At 43.5% G+C, this 19,900-nt stretch overlaps 1 protein-coding gene across 4 annotated transcripts in view; it reads left to right on the forward strand.

Moving 5' to 3' along the window:
* The window catches only part of C19H2orf42 (chromosome 19 C2orf42 homolog), a 36,243-nt gene extending 32,496 nt beyond the window's left edge, over window positions 1-3,747 (forward strand). For 3 of the 4 annotated variants that reach the window (XM_069494371.1, XM_069494372.1, XM_069494373.1), the window contains exon 10: window positions 3,085-3,747. In XM_069494371.1, coding sequence (XP_069350472.1) covers window positions 3,085-3,293 — 209 coding nt within the window. In that variant the 3' untranslated portion in view covers window positions 3,294-3,747. The remainder of the gene's footprint in view (window positions 1-3,084) is intronic. The other variant, XM_069494370.1, reaches the window with a different exon arrangement.
* The last annotated feature ends 16,153 nt before the right edge of the window (window positions 3,748-19,900 follow it).

Consider the following 19,900-nt stretch of genomic DNA (forward strand, 5'->3'; position numbering starts at 1 on the left):
TTTAACTTGAATGTTTAATGTTTAAATCTCTGATCCTCTGGAATTTATTTTTATTTATGTTATGAAGTAAGCATCCACCACTTTTTAGTTTCTTTCCTAAGGTTATTTGGTTGATGCTCAGCATTTATTATAAGAAACACTTATATTTCTTTTACTAATGGAAATACCACCTTTAGCTTATGCTAAATTCCTGCTCTATTTGGATCTGTTTCTGATCTGTTTTGTTCCTTTAATCTGTCTAGGTGTATGCCAGTACCACACTCTTTTAGTTATTATAGGTTTGTATTAATAATATGTTTTAGAAGCATGTAGATTTCAATTCTACTATTTCTTTGTGGTTTCCTTGAAATTTGACTTTTTTTTTTTTTTTTTTTTTTTTGCTAGTCTCCATTTTAATCTCATCCAGTTGCCTTTTCCTCTCAGTCTGGGCTCTCCTTATGATTCTTTTGGCCCTATTTTCATAAAGGCTACATCTTATTTTATTCATTTGTGGATGCCAAACAGTTCCCTGAAATTTTCTTTTGGATAGATACAGTAGTCATTGCTTTTCCTTCCCTTGATTCTTCTAGTTTTTTCTCCCCAGACTTTTTTTAATTCATGTAGGTTTTTTTTTTCTTTTAACTTCTTGTCCTTTTCCTTATTTATTCCTGAACAAATTAAGATCTGTCCAGACTCAAATTTTGGTAACAGACAGATTGCCTTGGACCACTCTTGGGTGATGCTAGGTCCTTCTCAGATCTACAGTTGGAGGGCTGGTGCACAGTTCTCAGGCGTGGTGTTTCTTTCCTCTTATAGTGGCATCTCCTGACCATCTCTGCCTCCTTCTTTGCTAATAATGTAATATATGAAAAGACACACAAAACTAAGATTCCCAGAATATGGTTTTCCAGGGTTTCTCCTATCTCTTTCCCCCACCCCTATTGCTTCCCTTGTGCAGATTGCACCTTCCAGAACACATTTTGCCACTGCTAGTCAGCTTTAGTGATGCACCTACCCTCCACCAAGTCCCTTTTGCTGTCATTAAGAATGCAGGTACATGGGTGGGGAGGGCTATATGTCAGACTTTCTAAAGGGTAAGAAATGGGACTACTTATTTGCCACTTGGTACAAGTATAATACAAGCCAGGGCACAAATGGTGGGAGGGACAAAATATCTTCCTTCTTCCATGCAGCCTCCCTTTACGAAGGAAAGCTGGGATTTGCTATGGCAGAAGCCTGGGTAGGTCTCTCTCCATCCATCTCTACCTGTTTTATATTTACTCCCAGATGCTGCCGGTGGTCTTACTGTTCATTGTTGTGAGTTTTAAGCTTTTTCTATGTCTTCACTGGTATTTAAGTGAAGAGTCGGTAGCAGCTCCATGGAGAGTTTTCAGCCAGGTGTCACTTGAAATGGAAGCTAGGCCGGGCGCGGTGGCTCACGCCTATAATCCTAGCACTCTGGGAGGCCGAGGTGGGCGGATCGTTTGAGCTCAGGAGTTCGAGACCAGCCTGAGCAAGAGCGAGACCCCATCTCTACTAAAAATAGAAAGATATTATATGGACAGCTAAAAATATATATATAGAAAAAATTAGCCGGGCATGGTGGTGCATGCCTGTAGTCCCAGCTACTCGGGAGGCTGAGACAGGAGGATCGCTTGAGCCCAGGAGTTTGAGGTTGCTGTGAGCTAGGCTGACGCCACGGCACTCACTCTAGCCTGGGCAACAGAGTGAGACTCTGTCTCAAAAAAAAAAAGAAATGGAAGCTAGAATGTTTGTGACAAACAAGAGCCAGATAATACCTAACATTTGTATTCTATGTCTAAAAGAAACCAAACAGACCAAAACACACAGGCCCACAGTGTTATTAGTCTGGGGTGAGTGGAAGCTTTGTTTCTCATCATATAAGTAATGTCTTGGTCATTGTGAGAAGGAAATGACCAAAAGAAGTGGAGGGAAGGAATTTAGAAGGGGTGACTGGGGTAAAATATAGGGAGAATAAGATAGTGAAGTAAAAAATGAAATATTAGCTTATGAAGTCAGAGGTAAGTAGTGCTGAGAGAAAAAGGTATATACATTATTAGGTAGGATCTTTTTCCTCTATCCTTCTTTTTTTTTTTTTGAGACAGAGTCTCGCTTTGTTGCTCAGGCTAGAGTGCCATGGCATCAGCCTAGCTCACAGCAACCTCAAACTCCTGGGCTCAAGTGATCCTCCTGCCTTAGCCTCCCGAGTAGCTGGGACTACAGGCATGCGCCATCATGCCCGGCTAATATTTTCTATATATTTTTAGTTGTCCAGCTAATTTCTTTCTATTTTTAGTAGAGACAGGGTCTCACTCTTGCTCAGGCTGGTCTTGAACTCCTGAGCTCAAACGATCCGCCCGCCTCAGCCTCCCAGAGTGCTAGGATTACAGGCATGAGCCACTGCACCCAGCCTCCTCTATCCTTCTTGTTTTCTTATATTTACATATTTTTAAAATTTTTGTTTTTTGCTTTTTTTTTTTTTTTGAGTCAGGGTCTTGCTCTGTCACCCAGGCTAGAATGCAGTGGCACAATCATAGCTTACTGTAACCTCCAACGCCTAGGCTCAAGCAAACCTTTCACCTCAGCCTCCTGAGTAGCTGGGACTACAGTTGTGTGCTGTCATGCCTGGCCAATTTCAAAAAAAAGAAATTTTTTTTGAGACATAGGTCTCAAACTCCTGGCCTCCAGCAATTCTCCTGTCTCAGCCCCTCAAGGTGCTGGGATTACAGGTATAAGCCATTTCTCCTGGCCTTTTTTTCACTTTTCTCTTGAAAGCCTTCAATCTTTTGACTGGCAGGTAGAAGTTATTGAAGCTGAATTTTTTTGTTTCATATTTGCCATCCAATTGTCACTGTAACCTGCAGCATCAGTAAGAAAGACCTAAAATTATTAAATATATGTTTTAACTTCATGATGACAAAGAAATCTGATACTCCAATTACCACTGAATTTGCAAACCCTACACAGCCTTCTGCTTATCAAAGCTGAGTAGTCCCTGTTATTCAGTGAAGCTTCTTGCTATTAGGAACACCCATTTGAGTCAGGTGGAATTGTACTAATAGTGTTCCTTTTTTTTCTCTTTAGGCAACACTTCCCCAGATCAAAAGGAGCCAACACCTTTCATCATTGAGTGGATCCCAGATATCCTTCCCCAATCCAAGATTGGCGAGCTGCGGATCAAGTTTGAGTATGGTCACCACCGGAACGGGCACGTGGCAGAGTACCAAGACCAGCAGCCTCCCCTGGACCAGCCCTTGGAACTGGCCCCTCTGACCACTATCACTTTCCCTTGAGGCAAAACAAGAGTCTTTTTGCTGCTAAATTTGCACATCCCCAACCCTTGACAACTTTAAATACTAGTTAGGCACTTAGATATCTGGCCCTGTTCCTTAGTAAACTGCTCTTAGCTAAGATACAATTTCTCAATGCTTTCAAGTGGATTCTGTTGAAGAAAAACTCTTCTTGTAAATGGCCTTTTTGGTGCTGCTGTGTACAGTCTTCATTATACATTGCGCAGTATTTTTAAAAGGAACAAAAAGAAAACTAGCTCATTTTCCTTCTTTAGAATTTGTTTCAACCTTTTTCTAATTCTCTAAGAAGTTAGCAGCACTCACCCGTACACCAGTAGTGTTGGAAAGTTAATCATACCCTGGTTAGGGCAGAATGTTAAGGACCATCCAGGCAGAGTTCTAGCCATGCTCTTTATTCTGTTCTCAAATAAAGCACAGTGTCACTAGTTTTTCCAAATAATTTCTCATGTTGCCCTGATTATAAAATTATAAACTTTTGGGGGGATTTAGCTGATAGTGAAATAGGAAAAAGAGATCCAGGTGTCAAGGGAATATTGACATTTCAAACTAATGCTTATAATTGCATATTCACTTGATATTTTCGTCTTTACTCTCCAAAAAGTTTAACAGCTGGTAAAATACAATTGCTGTTTCTGAGTTCATTGATGATGGAATGGAGATACTGAAGTACACAGAAGTCTGTCTTGGGCTGGGTGCAGTGGCTCACACCTGTAATCCTAGCTTTCTGGGAGGCCGAGGCGGGAGGATAGCTGCAGCTCAGGGGTTCAACACCAGCCTGAGCACAGTGAGACCCCGTCTCTATTTTTTTTTAAAGTAAAAAAATATATAAAAAAAGATTTAAAAAAAAAATAGAAGCCTGTCTTTAAGGAGGAAAGAAGGGAATGAACATTTCCTACATGCCTTTTATGTGCCAGTCACTTTCATTTACATTCTCAATCATTTTTCTCACTGAATCCTAGTTATTTTATGTTTAGGCATTCCTCCTTTTTTAAAGTTAAAGAAACAGCCTCTCTGAGGTTAAGTACCTTGCTGGAAACAGCCTTAAAAATAACATTCAGTTTTACTCCAAAGTGCATGTTCTTTCCACTTTATCATGTTGCTTTGGTATAAATTTCTTATACTTCATTGTCCTCGGGAAGACAAAAATCCATATGAAGCAGGCTCTTGGTTTTCAATTGCAAGTGACAGAAAACCAGCTAACCAGCTTGAGCAAAATAGGAGTCTGTGACTCCTATGCTAGGCTAGAGCTGGGTGTGGCTGGGCCTCAGGACCCCTGGAACCAGGGTCCATCTGACCCATCCCTGCCTCTTTCTGGGGCTTCATTTGCTCTCAGCACAAAGCATCTCCTTTTCCTGGTAGGCCTTCAGGCTCCTCAAGTGCCTGAAAGTATGGCTTCCACATGGGAACAGGACTGACTGCTCCACTGGCTCTCTGATCCAATGGGCAAAACCCCCCAAGAAAAGCACTGAGGGCCCTGGAGGGAGCAGCTCAAAACCCTCCATGTCCACACAGCCTCCTGTCTACTACACAGACTGAGTGTATTAATGGGTCTGAGAGGGATGCCTTCTTAACTTGCCTGCCTCTAGGCAGCCTAGCTAGGCACCACAACATCATGACCATCAAGAGAACAAATTCCTACTCCTCCACCCAGGAGCTGGTTCTAGCCTACTATGGCCTTGCCTCTAGCAGTGCTGCTGTCATCTCAACAGCCTGCTAATATTTAGAAGCTGCTTGGGCACCTGTAGAAAATGTGACTCCAAGAACCACCCACCCAAGTGAAGGTCTGCAGGCCTGCCACCTGACTCTCTCAAGGTACCAGAAGTCATCAGGCCTGTGGTCCTCTGGGCCCAGCAATTCCCAATCACATTTGCCCCATCTTTCAATGACTGCTGTTGTGGGGTGTTGGTGCCGATGCCCTGCTCTTCCTTCCAGCCCACATGTGCATACACATGCACACAGCACACACTCCAGCCCCCAGCTACAGAGTAAGTACCTCAGCCAGCTCTATCCCCTCTTCTTCCATGTCGGTAAAAGCCCAGAACATGCCCTCCATAAGAAGAACCCAGGGAAATCTCCCTCTACTCTGCTGAAGGGGATGGGCAGGGTTTGCTCTCCCCCAGCCCTTTAGATTAACTGGACCCTCTCAAGCACAAGTCATAGACAACACAGAAAAGTCAGCCACAGAGAACAGCCCTTGTGTCTATTATTTGTGAATTTTCCCAAGATAGATAGGTTTACCTCTCAACCGATTTCTCCTTCCTTTTTTTTAATCTCTCAAATCCTGATTTCCTGGTTTTCCTCCTTTGCATCTTGTGATATTTTCTTACACTCCTTATTTCTCTTTTTAATCCTCCTTTAACGACCTTGCTGTCTACTTGTTCTCTCACCATCCAAATCTGCAAGCACCTTTCACGTGTTCCTACCATCCCACTTGCCTCACCAAGGGAGCAGGATGACTTTTATGTGCATAGGACTCACGCAGGGATCCAATTAAAATGCATATTCTGAGGCCGGGCACGGTGGCTCACGCCTGTAATCCTAGCACTCTGGGAGGCCAAGGCGGGTGGATCGCTCGAGGTCAGGAGTTCAAGACCAGCCTGAGCAAGAGCGAGACCCCGTCTCTACTAAAAATAGAAAGAAATTATATGGACAACTAAAATATATATATACAAAAAAAATTAGCCGGGCATGGTGGCACATGCCTGTAGTCCCAGCTACTCGGGAGGCTGAGGCAGTAGGATCGCTTAAGCCCAGGAGTTTGAGGTTGCTGTGAGCTAGACTGACGCCACGGCACTCACTCTAGCCCGGGCAACAGAGTGAGACTCTGTCTAAAAAAAAAAAAAAAATGCATATTCTGATTCAGAAGTTTTAGGGTGGGGTGCAAGACTCTGCGTTTCTATCAAGCTCCCAGGTGATGCAGAAAGTGCTAGACTGCAGGGATGCTGCTGGACTGCACAATGCACTTTGAGCAGCAAGGTCTAATACCTGACCTGGTACTGTAACCTTCCTCCCACCTTTCACCGCCACTAGTGGGGAAGGGCAGTAAGTGGCCCCACCACTTACTAGTGGCCCCACCATGTAGCAAGGACAGTGTACTGGTGTGAGCGGCTTTACGGCACTCTCCCACAAGGTTACTCCAACTAGCCTTGTTCCTTGGAACTAGTTCCAACTTAACATTTCCAGAAGCAGAAAGTGGGTTTTGTAGTTCTGTAAATTTTCTGCTGTTTTGCTCCCTCTTCCCAAGCACTACTTTTCACTGGCTTCCCCAATCCCTCCACCTTAAGGTTCAGATCCTAAGGCCTGGGTTTGAAACCCCAGTTCTACCGCCCTCTGAGTAACAAGTGCAGCCTTGCAAGTTATTTAACCCTCTGAGCTCCAGTTTTCTCAGCTGGATAACATGAATAGCAAGTTAGAAATTGCGTGTGAATCGCTCATTTCATCTACTATTTGAACTCTCTCCTTTTGTTCTTCTAACTTAGCCTTGAAGCTTGAATAGTGCTTTTTGCCCCTTCTTGGGAATCTTTGTACTTAATATCACTGTTACACTATAAGATCAGAATTTCGTTAAATGAAAGAGGCTGAAAGTAAATTTAATGAAAAGTTAAAGATGATCGGGGATGCTGATAATTTTCTTCCCATCTTTTCCCGTTTTGTCCTCCAAATTTTTTGTAACGGACATTATTACTTCAACAAGTCCGAAAACAGGCAAAGTAAGAGAAAGGGCACAAAATTAAGCTTCCGCACTCCCTACTAAGAGCTGGAGAAGAGAAAAACAAAATCGGGCACGCAGGGTGGGGCCTGGTCACGCGGCAGCCGCCCCCTCGCCGCCGCGAGATGACGTCAGTCACGTTCTCCTCTCGCCCGCCCTGCGCTTCCGGCCGGCTTGGCGGCTTTTCTTCCACCAGGAGGCGCCGCAGGACGTTCAGTTGCCGAAGCCGCCTGCGCAGCCGCACTGGCTCCCGGGACACGTCACCACCTTCGCGTCTTTTCTGGAGAGCGCGGGAATGCGAGCGCTGGAGGGTGGTGACGTCACCGGGGTTCCCCGCGTGGCTCGTGGGGGTGGGGCCGGGGACGTGGCGCGCGCTGAGGCCCGCGCGGGGAGGAGGGGAATGAGAGAGTAGGGAAGGAATGGTGGCGCCGAGCCCGGGCCTGGCCGGGCCTAACAAAGCCGCGCCCGCCTCGTGACCCACTGTGGGGCCGAGACCAGGCCAGCGCGCCTGACCGACCTGCGGGAAAGGTGCTGACGAGGCGGACGCGCGAGCTCAGCGGGGAGGGGCGCGGCTGGTCGTTGGCCAGCCGGTACCGACTTCCTGGCACCCTGGGCGGCCGCGCCCTCGTGCGGCGGGACCGCACCTGGATTGGGGCCCGCGGGTCCTCCTGGCAGCGCTGTGGACTCGGGACTCGCGGGGCCAGGCCGCACCCCTAGTTCCAGATCGCGCGGCCCCTCCCTGCCTCGGCTCACGTTGTCCTCCCCCGCCTTCCTGGTATTAGCAACCCTCACCCGGGTTGTGCTTGCCAGGTGGGGAAAGAGAAGGGACGTGTGCTCTGGAAGGAGACGTGCGTTTGACTCCTTGTTCGTCATTCTCTGTGTACTCTTTGCCTTGAGCAAGCCTTTCAGAACCTCCCAGGCTTGGTTTTTTCCCTTTTGTAAAGTACGGGTGGTATCATCCACTTCGCATGCTTGTTAGTCTCTGCCTAACACATGGTAGGGCGCTTAGTCAATATATTTTAATTCCTTTTCCACTTTTTCCCACCTGGTCCATAGAGCCAGCTTGTAAAGGCATTAACGCCTGGGTAGCCCTTAAAACAAAAGGCTTTGTATGGTTTTGTGTACTGACTTCTTAAAGAAGCTTCCCTTTTCTCAGTATGAGCTCCACAGACTGCTGAGTGGCTTTGGAAGAACAGTGGCAAAGGGCTCATCCGTGACCTGATGAGTTGAACCTGGGATCGGATCAGGATTTAGGGGAGGATTGGTTACGAGCGTTTTCTCTGTGCCCCAGCACCTACTAACTAGCGCTGGTAGCCCCTTCTAGGGCACATACTGCCTTGGGGCACCCTTCAGATCTATTTCTCCTCTTTGTTGCCCATTCTCATCTTTCTCCCCATGACATTGCTGTGGTCAAGTCATCATTCCTAGGATGGCCTGACCCCTGGGGATAAGCCAGCTTCCAGGAGCTTATATGAAGCTGGTGTAGCAGCACAGACAGTGCAAAACCATCTTCTGGAAGAAGAAAAGGAATGTGTCCTGAAGTGCTTATTTAGCATGTGTCAGGGACTGTGCTAGGCTTTTCACACAAGTGATCTCATTGATTCCCACAGGACCTGTGAGCTAGGTGGAGTCATCACTCCTTTATATAGATGAGGAAACTGGTTCAGCAGGTTTAAATAACTGACCTCATGTTGTTGAATGTGGGGTTGTAGGGCTCTGGAAAGAAAGAGGCAGTACCTAGTCAGGCCTTCTCTAGGGTATTGAGATGCTCAGGACCATCTAGAGCAACCTAGATCCCTCGCGTGTGCTGTTTACAGTAGGGTTAGTGCTCCTAGGCAGTGCCTTCGCTGATCTGACAGGAGGCGGAGCTTATACGGTGATGCGAGCAATGGGGAGCAGCTGTAAATACAGATGAAGTTTCCTTGGCTCACCTCCTGCTGTGCAGCCCAGTTCCTAACAGGCCACAGGAACCTGGTTCCGTCCTCTGCCTGGGGTTTGGGGACCTCAGATCAAGAGGGTATGAGTGAAGGCATATTACACTGGGTTTTCTCCACATATCCCTGCTCTCTTAGCCACTCCTTCGATTGTATCAAGGCAAAACCAGATCAGGAGACAGATGAAGGATAGCATTTGGGGCAAGACAAGCCCCGAAAGGCAAAGGCAGGGCACTGCCCCCCACTTTGCCTTGGTCACAGATGGGTTAATGGAAGGACTCCTGTGTATCACTTAGGCCTTTTTTTAGCACCATCTGGCAGGAGTCACCTCTCCTCACACCTGCTGCTTCTACAAACCATTGCTCATTTGCCAGTCAGTGGTGTAAAAGGCAGGAATGTGGTGCATGTGTAATTTGGATTCAACGTTCTCTAGGGCCAGTTGTGTTCTCTGTATTATGTGGTGAAAATGGCTGCCTGTATACACTGCTGAGTTGTATAGAACCACAAGAGACAAGAGAAAAGCAACAAAGGCAGAAGTCCCTTCTCCGCGGCTTTTTTTTTTTTTTTTTTTAATCTTGAACTTGGCTAGAGTTCAAGGATAGAGAAATTTCCAGGATAGGGCAAATAAATAAGGGCCCAGGTATTTTGGAGTAGTCCTTCAAAACCCAGGGCTTTGTAGGTAGATGCTCCTGGGTTTTGAACAAGGCAGGTAGCCTCTGTGTTTCAGATCAAGAGAGTGACCCAGGAACACTTTAAATGGGGAGCGAGTTTTTCTCGTCCTTTCTTTGTTACCAAAGCAGCCGTTTTTATCATGACATATTTACTAAAACCTACATGGCATGGGGCCTCAGAAGCTTTTAGTCTAACAGGAGAGGCACTGGAAAGTGGTTGTAATTTTGAGTTAAGTCTAATCAGTTGTGTTATAAACCAGTTGAAGTACTGGACAGAAGGGGGTTGGCCGTCCTTGGAAGTATGGAAGTAAGCCCTGGCAGGGCCCATGCAGCACTGGCTACTGCTCCTGTAGCAGGAAAGAGGGGCTCCTTCCTTCAAGGAGAGACCTGACTTTAGGTTGGTTGCTTTTGTTCTAAGTGTGCATTTATACACTAAGCAATCTTTAGCCCATGGGGAGAAGATCAGCCAGTCAGGCCAATTCAAGCACTCCTGTCCACCTTGAATATCTACCATTCCTAGGAGTAAATCAGTAAATTGGCAGTTGATTTATATGTCCCTCAACTCCGTGTGAACTTGGTAAATAGGTGTTTGAGAGATGAGTCCCCTTGTAGTGGCCCAGCCTGAAAGTGTAAGACCTACATCTGAGTCCCTGTTTAAATTCAACAAGGTTAGCACTGCTTCACGCAGAGCTTCAGGAAAAGTAGTTGTAGACAGTGACACGGGAAGCCAGCTTTGCCCAGTAAATCTTAACCTGTGTCTTACCGTTGGCTGTCCTACTTTAATCACTTTCAGGAAAATTACGTTATCAGCACAAAGCAAAAAATACTAAATTCTAGGTGAATGATACATGCACTAGGTGCTGTGGGTTCAGAGCATGAGATTACTGTGAGAGGTTAAAGGATGATGCCACAGAGGAGGTGAGCAGGACGTGCAGAATGGATGTGATGTCAGTAGGTGGAGATGTATGAGACAGACAGAAATAACCCACCGTCACTTCAGTCAAGTTTGTCTCTAGTGCTGACATAAAATATACAGTCATCTGATCTCTTGGCTGTTAAGCCACTGGAAAAAAGTGGCAGGAGAAGAAAGGAAAAATCAACTATTCATTCACTAATTTGTTCAACATTTATTGAGGCTCTACTATGTGCCAGGCACTGAGCTGCATCCTGGGAATACAGCAATGAACAGAACAAACAAAAGCCTCTCCCTCAAAAAGTTTACATTCTAGTGAGGGGAGAGAGAAACAATGAATCAGTGAACCATGGAACAAACCAATGAGCTAGATAGTATGTCAGATAGTGACAAGTGCTGTGGAGGAAATGAAAACAAGGGGTGGGAGGCAGAAGGAAGTGCTGAGGTATTTTCCTCCAAATTTTAAATAAATTTTGTGGAAATGGATAATCATAAAGGTAAAAGGGACACAGTCTTTGATCATTTTCTATAATTGGGGGAGGTGACCAGTTTGTCTCAAGAGATAATATTTGTTTGTGAATATGACTCACTGCCTGAGGAAAAATAAGCCAAGATCTCTGAATGAAACATTTTCTCTGAAAGCCAGAAAAGCCAGGTGTGATGATAGAGGAAAATGGAATTTTACCCTAGACCCCCCCAAAAACACGAAATAATAGCGATGACCTGGTGAGATGGGATGTAACTCAGCAGGGAAGAGGGAAGAGCTGAAGAAGCACCTTTTCACCTCCTTGTCCAGCTCAGGGGTGGGGACTGTGCAGGGGAGAAGGGGAAGTCGGGCCTTGGGACAGGCCATGGAATCTATGAAGACCACATGTGTGGTCCCTCCTGCTGGCAGGAGGCTGAAGGGGCTGCAAGTTGAGGGAAAGATCTCAACCCACCCACCTTGCCCTCCAGGGCACTATGTTTTGAAGCTAGAGTTTCAGAATCATAAAATTTATCATGCTGGAAATAAAATTGGAATACAAAAAAAATTGGCATTCTGAAGACATTTTGATGGTTTATGAGCATAATGAGACAGAATAGCAGAAGGAATTACAATTTGTGGTCTAGGAGGTAAAGGTCAAATGTAGGACAGTAAAAATCCTAGTGTTAACTGACAGTGTCCATTGTAAGCAGCTGAGAGATGGACAACAGGCCCTCAAGAGTTTGCACTGACCTGCAAGATCGCTCTCTGTGCCAGTGGGCACTGATATGCTCTTTGAAGCTGAAGAAATGGGGGAGTCAGGGCAGGGCCGTACAACAGAAAAAGGAGCAGGGCTGGTGGCTGAACTCTGCTTGGTGACTTTCATTCCTGGCATAACTGCCCCCTGGAATGCCCCCTCTGTTAATTATGAAACTGGGGGAAATTAAAAGGGCTGCCTAACAGAAGGGAAGGTGGGAGACTTCTGTTCTTGGCAGGCTCTGCTGCTCTCCAGCTCTGTCCTGGGGCAAGTCCCTCTACCTCTTGGAGTTCTGGCTTCCTCTTTTGCACAAGGAGTACTTAAATTGGTCTCTGTTGGTTCTTCAGGCTCAGACTTTCTATAAAGAGAGATAGATGGGGGACCCTTTTACCTATGACCCAGCCTGTTGGGTGTGGAAGGAGGTTGGCCACTTAAAGGTAGTTAGGTGCCATCCTTTTTAGAACAGAGTTTGCCTTGGTCACCTAGTTCTGCCCATTTCTCCATCTGCCCTCATCTCTTCCCCACCGTCTCTCACCCTTTATTCTCCATCCACACTGAACCGTGTGTAGTTCTGACTGAGCTCCTCTCTCTTCTGTTGCTTTGCACGTATCAGTTTCCCACCTGAACATTCTTTCTTTCCCCCACTTGCCCTGGCTAATTCCTACTTATCCTCAGGCATCACAGTCTCTGGTTACTTTTCCCTAACTCTGCACGTACCACTGTACTTGAAACAAGGCAAGGTGTACGACAATTGTGGTAGCACTCTGTGCAAGCATCCATCATAGTGCCTTACTGTAGCTGTTGCTTGGCTCTCTGCCATTAGTCTGTGAAGTTCTTAAAGACAGGAAACTGAGTCTTATTCACCTTTGCATTCCCACACCTAACATCGTGCTTGAAACCTAAGAGGTGCTCTGTAAATGTCTGTTGAATGAGTAAATGAATGAATTAATGAATGGATGAGTGTCTGATCCTGAGCTTGCCATGACAAGCCTGGCAAGCAGGGACCTGGCCTACACCCTACTTTTAATGGATTGTCCTTCAGAGAGCCGTTCCCCCAGGGAGAGCTTATGCTGTTCTGTTGGCCTGGTGGTGAGCATGCAGGGCCTGTGGGCATTGGGGAACTCACAAGCAATCTTTGGAGTCACAAACAAAATGGGGCCTGTCACTTATGTGGTAATCCTTGTACTGCAAATTTGTCACATCCTCTGACAAATTTGGTTCAAGGCTGTTGGTTTAAGACAGGGTCCAGTCTGCTCAGAATCTGTACGGAGCCTTGCCCAGGCCAGATTCCTTCAATCAGCTCATGCCCCCATGTTCCTATGTTCCTCTTCTTCTGGAAGAAAAATTGCCTGTCACTAATGGGAATGGGTGGTTTTCATACTTGCTTTTGAGCTCTATTTCACAAGCTGACAGTTTTCGAAGATTCTCAAGGACATGATCTGGCAGTTTCCCATCTGTTGATTATCTTATATTTTTAAGCAACAGACTTGTTTTTCAAGCCAGGATGTCCTGAGAGGAAACCTGAGTAACATATTGCTCCTTCTTCCTGCTGGTGTGTTTTGTGTGGATGTGTGGGAGCCACAAATGTGCAGTAGCTTCTTGCTGCGTCTCACAGTCTGTGGTGTTCATTATCCTCGGGAGGGGTTTTCCTTTGAGAATAAGCCAATACAGAATGAATCTCGAGGTATCATTCCTGGTAACACTGTACATGTGTAATAGGGAGTGAGCATGCTGCCTCCGTAGAGCCTTCTGCTCTGTGTGCCCAGCAAATTTAACAACGCTCGAGGGGAAGGAAGCGTTCTGGCCTAGCATCCTCTGGGGAGGTATATGGTATGGTTCTAGACACCTGAATCCCTGCCAAGCTCAGGCTCTCTGAAAGTGACTTGCTTTTAGACTGACATTCGATTTGGGCAAAATCCTTCATTGAACACACCTGGCAGACATCTCAAATTTCCTGCATATTAGCCGAGGAGGAGTTTTAGCTAATAAAAGCTGACACTCTTATGACAAAATTCACACCCTGAAAGGTTAATGAATCTTGTCTGGATTACATGACCTAGAGTTTGAACTTTGGCTATTATCTTTGCAATAAAAAAGCTATTTCCCCAAAACCTTAAAATAGGGAGAAAGGAGAGAAAGCCATTCCCATAAATTATATTTCTGACACCTAGCTAACCATGAAAATGTCCACAACTCAGTGATATAATCAATACCTTGCAAATGGATTTTTAAAAACACAACAAATTAGGCCAGGCACATTGATGAGCTGAAGGTATCCAAACACAATGGTTAGAGATTTGAGGGCAGGAGCCGGATCTCATGTTTGTTTCTGTCCCCAGCACAGGGCCTCAGACAGCGATGGATACATATTAGATGTTGATTAACAGTCACTGAATTACTGAATGGAAATTTACTGGGGCTCACTGCACTGCTAGACTCCGCACACAAATAGACCTGCCCCGTGGGATTCTTCACAAGAACAGATATTTTATAAGAGCTGTCACTCCAAGTTGATTGGATGAACAAAGTGAAACCACAGGATTGGGTTTTAAAATCAAATAGATTTACTCTGCTAAATTTTACAACTGGGATGTTCTGCTTTGGTGGGCGAATTGGACAAAATAACTTCTAATTTGAGGTTTGTAGATGCTATGAAAATATAGGGGTTTTTTGTTTTGTTTTTTTAAGACAGATGAACCCAGCAGGCGAGCTGGCAGGAAGTCTGACTGCAGTACTTGCCTGAGAGGATGACACAGGCCAAAGGAGAGAAGGAAAACAACAAGGCAGCCAGAGCTAGTAAAGCACTTTGCAAAGTAATTGCAGAGCTTTCCAGGTTTTTCTGGAAAAAGGAGGAAAAGGAGAGTAAAGGGCAGGAAGGGGATTGGTTAACAACTGGCTTCAGAAATGCTGAGGAGTGGATTTGTGTATTGGTTTTGTTTTTCTAAGTCAGGGATAAGGAAAGAGGGTGTGCTTGGCCTGGCACTGCTTGCTGGCAAGGCCGTCCTCCCCAGTCAGTGCGGAAGCTGCCCTTGGAGCCCCCAGGGACTCCAGGCACACACTGCCCTGGGTGCCTCATTGAAAAGGGGGATACAGACTGTCCTCCAAAGATGTCTCAGGCACGTGGTACAGTGGAAGGGACAGGAATTTTGTTTAATTTTGTTTTTAAATCGTTTATATGTATTTCCTTTTTTAAACAGGTCATTCATTTACATGGTTCAAAACTAAAAAAATATATCCTGTCCCTGTCTTCCATCTGCTCACTTCCACCACCCCAAATTGATAACCCTGTTATTAGGTTTTTGTTTATCCCCCTAACATTGTTTTTATGCATGTACAAGCTAAAACAATATTTACGCTTCTTTACACCATTTTAACATAACTGCTGCCAGGCTGTGCACATGTCCTACACCTTTGTTGGGTCCCCCCGCATTTAACACTCTATCTAGGAGACATTTCCTTATCAGTATATGGAGAGTATCCTCATTTTTATTTATTTTCTTGGCTACAGAATATTATATTGTATTGATGTACTGTAATTTACCTGGTTCCCACCAAGGGACATTTAGGTTGTTTCTAGTCTTTTGGTATTACAAATGAAGGCATGAACTTAAACACAGATAGGCTTTCAAATCCCAGTCACGATGCTTAGTGGATTATTGACATTGGGTCTTAATTGCTTCACCTGTAAAATGTGGATTATTTTATATTTATATCACCTTTCCTATAACATTGCTGTGAAAAATTAAATACTATACAAAGAGCTTGAGAGATCGTAGGTGCTAAGTGAAAACAATATACCTTGCAATGGAGCATATTAGAATTTATTCTTGAAAAAGAGGATACTTTGCTCCTACTGAAATACAGTGATCATATACATATAAATATATATTTTTTAGAACCAATACATTTTTACTGTAAAAAAAATTCAAATAAGCAAAAACAAGAAAATATAAATTGCCTATGGAAATATTATTGCTAACATCTAAGTCTTTCTAGTTCTTTCCCTAACCGAGTATACATGTAACATAAAATTCTAAATGGAATATGTTATTTTTTAACCTGCCTTCTTCATTTAACAGTGATTGTGATCATCTCTCCCTTTCATAAAATATTTTTCTCATTGTTTCAATTAATTAATTACCTCATGGTATGAGGTAAGAAATCTAAATTTATTTTTTTATTAATACAAATGGTTAGTTAGCAACTTATCCAACATCCTTTATTGAATAAGCCATCTTTCCCCCACCAATTTGAAATGCCGTCTTAATCATATTCTAAATCCTTATATACATAGGTAGACTTGCTTTTAGACTTCATTCTGTGAACTCGCTTATCTTTTTATATATAGTACTCATAATTTCATTAAAATTTAAATATCTAGCAGTATAAATCCTTCTTCATTACAGTTCATTTTTCAAGAATGTCTTGGCCATTTTTATATTTTTATTCTTTCAGAAGAACTTTAGTATAATTTTGCCAGATTCTAGAAAAGTAGAATTGGAACAGAAAATTGAATTGTGTTTAATTCATACATCCTTTTGGGACTGTATTAGTTTCCCATGGCTGCTATAACAAATTACCACAAACTTGACGGCTTACAATAACACGAATTTATTCTCTCACGATTCTGGAGACGAGAAATATGAAATCAGTGTCACAGTATTGGCAGGGCTGAGCTCCACCCAGAGACTCTAGGAATAGAATCCATTCATTGTCTCTTCCAGTTTCTGGGGGCTGCTGCCATGCATGACTTGACTTACAGCTGCATCACTCCATGGTCACATTACTGCCTCCTTTTCTTTTCTTTTTTTTTATTATTATTTCAGCATATTGTGGGGGTACAAAAGTTTAGGTTACGTATATTGCCCTTGCCCCCCCACCCCCTACTGCCTCCTTTTCTGAGTGTGTCAAACCTTCCTCTGCCTCTCTGTTACAAGAGCACTTATGATGGCATTTAAGGCCTAAGATAATCCTCTCATCTCAAAAATCTTTAATCACGTCTGCAAGGATCCTCCTTCCAAATTAGGTAACATTCATAGATTCCAGAGATTAAGATGTGGATCTTTTGGGAGACCATTTTTTTTTTCAGCCTACTGCAGGGGAAAATTGACATTTTTATTATTTAGCTTTCCTGTGGAAATCAAAATATTTTTCTAGGCCAGGCACGGTGGCTCACACCTGTGATGCTAGCACTCTGGGAGGCCAAGGCGGGATCACTGCTTGAGCTCAGGAATTCAAGACCAGCCTGAGCAAGAATGAGACCCTGTCTCTACTAAAAATGGAAAAATTAGCCAGTTGTTATGGTGCATGCCTGTAGTCTGAGCTACTCGGGAGGCTGAGGCAGGAGGATCCCTTGAGCCCAGGAGTCTGAGGTTGCTGTGAGCTACAATGACGTCACTGCACTCTACCCAGAGCAACAGAGTGAAACACTGTCTCAACAACAACAACAAAGAAAACAAAATGTTTTTCCAGTTATTCTTTTAGGTCTATAGGTAAAGTTTGATGGTTTTCTTCACATAAACTCTCCATGTTTCTCAGATAAGAGTTTTTTCCCATTATATTTTCTAAGTGTATATTTTAGGCATACAGAAAAATCTATCATTTTGAGTGTATTTATTTTGTAACTATTTTGTAACTATGATATGCATAATTATTAATTTGCCTATTAGTGCTAGTGGTTTTTCGAAAGATTTTATGTTTTTAGGTAAGTTAGCATATCATCTGTGAAAATATTGATACTTTCGTCTTCTTTCAGTCATCTAGAGCTCTTCTTTTTCTTGTCTTACTTTAGTGCCTAGATTTTCTAGAAAAATGTTTTAAAATAGTGAACATTCTTTCCTTATTCTAGACTTGACTTTAAAGGAATACCTTTAGAATTACTCCATTGAGTATAATCTGGCTATTGGTTTACAACAAGAAAATCCTATGATTTTCTAATCATTAAAAAAAGAAGTCTTCTATCAATTGACCTTGCTTCCAGATTTGACATTAGTTAGATCAGTGTAAAAAAAAAAAAAAAATCAACTAATTCACTCTTTTCTGCTTGTTTTTCTTTGCCTACAAAAATTGTTACTTACAGAACCTAGACCCAAGCAAGTGAGGCCTCTACTCTGAGACCTGCACTTTAGAGGGCCCCACATCACACACACATAAAATAATAAATTATTTAAGGAATACATGGAAATCTTTGTCACTGACGACCTGGTGCTCACTGCCAGTCCAGTCCCACTCATAATCCTAAATATCTACTCATATGACTAACCATATTCAGGCCCTCAGGACACTCTCCTCCGTCTCTTGCCCCACGTCCTCAAATTGAAAGGGGACTGCACTCAGCACAGTGATGCGTGCCTGTAGTCCCAGCTACTCCAAAGACTGAGATGGGAGGATGGCTTGAGCCCAGGAGTTGAGGATGTAGGGCGCTATGATCACATCTGTGAATGCCACTGCATTCCAGCTTGGGCAACATACTAAGACCTCATCTCTTAAAAAAAAAAAAAAAAAAAAAAAAGAGGGATGGGTGGGTGCAGTAGCTCATGCCTGTAATCCTAGCACTCTGGGAGGCCAAGGTGGGAGGATCACTCGAGGTCACGAATTCAAGACCAGCCTGAGCAATAGCGAGACCCCCGTCTCTATTAAAAATAGAAAAAATTAGCTGGGCGTGATGGCACTAGCGCCTATAGTCCCAGCTACTTGAGAGGCTCAGGCAGGAGGATCCTTTGAGCCTAGGACTTTGAGGTTGCAGTGAGCTATGATGATGCCACTGCACTCTAGCCTGGGCAACAGAGCAAGACTCTGTCTCAAAAAAAGAAGAAAAAAGGAGGGGAGATTGCATCAAATGATATGAAGGTGTGGGTTGTATGCTTCTAGGTTCGAAGACTGTTCTAGAGTTCAGGGAGATGTGAGAAACAGAACCACTTAGTCAAGAGAAAAAGCAAGTTAATTAATTTGTGGAATCCTTTTTCAGACAGGTGCATTAGTTTCCTATTGCTGCCGTAACAAAGTACCATGAATTTAGTAGCTTATAACAACACAAATTTATTATCTTAAAGTTCTGGAAATCAGAATTCCTAAAATCAAGGTGTCAGCAGGTCTACATTCTTTCTGGAAGCTCTAGGGGAGAATCTAGTTCCTATTCTTTTCTAGCTTCTAGAGGCCACTTACATTCCTTGGCTTGTGGCCCCATCACCCATCTTCAAAGTCAGTAGTGTAGCATCTTCCAATCACTCTACCCTCCTCCTCCTGTCTCCCTCTCTCTCTCTCTCATCTTCCTGCCTCCCTCTTATACGGACACTTGTGATTACATTGGGCCCACACAGACAATCTCCCCATCTCAAGATCCTTAATCACATCTGCAAAGTCTTCTTTTCCATAAAAGGTAACAACATTCACAGGTTCCAGGGATTAGAATATTGTCATCCTTAGGTTGCTATTATTCAATGTACCCCAGCGGAAATGCAACAGAATCTTACAAAAATGAAGAATTGTTTCCTAGTAGTGCAGAACATCAGTTTTCTTTCTCCTCTTTGTGATCTAGTTCATGGTTCCAGAAGTACTCGTGAATTAGCAAATATTGACATCGCACATGACAGCTGAAGAAATGGCTTTGTCAGTATAAAAATATTCATATTATGCTTAAATTTACATATATCTGTAACGTTTGTGATTCCTTGTAAATTAGATATACGTTGAATGCTAGAATTAAAAATGATTCTGTTTTTATAAAAATATATCACTATATTTAAATTTTTAAAAAATTAAATAAAATTTTATTAATAGATTTATTTAAATAATTTTATTTAAATGTTTGATATTCATTAATTATAAGTTATCTTTTGTCCTTTTTTTTTTGAGACAGGGTATCACTCTATCACCTGGGCAGTGGTGTCATCATAGCTTATTGCAACCTCAAACTCCTAGGCTTAAGCAATCCTCCTGCCTTAGCTTCCTGAGTAGCTGGGACTAATAGGACCATGCCACCACATTTGGCTAAATTTTCTATTTTTTTGTAGAGACAGAGTCTTGCTCTTGCTCAGGCTGGTCTCAAACTCCTGGCTTCAAGCAATCTTCCTGCCTTGGCCTCACAAAGTGCTAGAATTACAAGCATGAGCCACCACACCAGGCCTGCCTTTTAATTTTTTT

Source organism: Eulemur rufifrons, chromosome 19, assembly GCF_041146395.1.
Source record: "Eulemur rufifrons isolate Redbay chromosome 19, OSU_ERuf_1, whole genome shotgun sequence".
Lineage (NCBI taxonomy): Eukaryota > Metazoa > Chordata > Mammalia > Primates > Lemuridae > Eulemur > Eulemur rufifrons.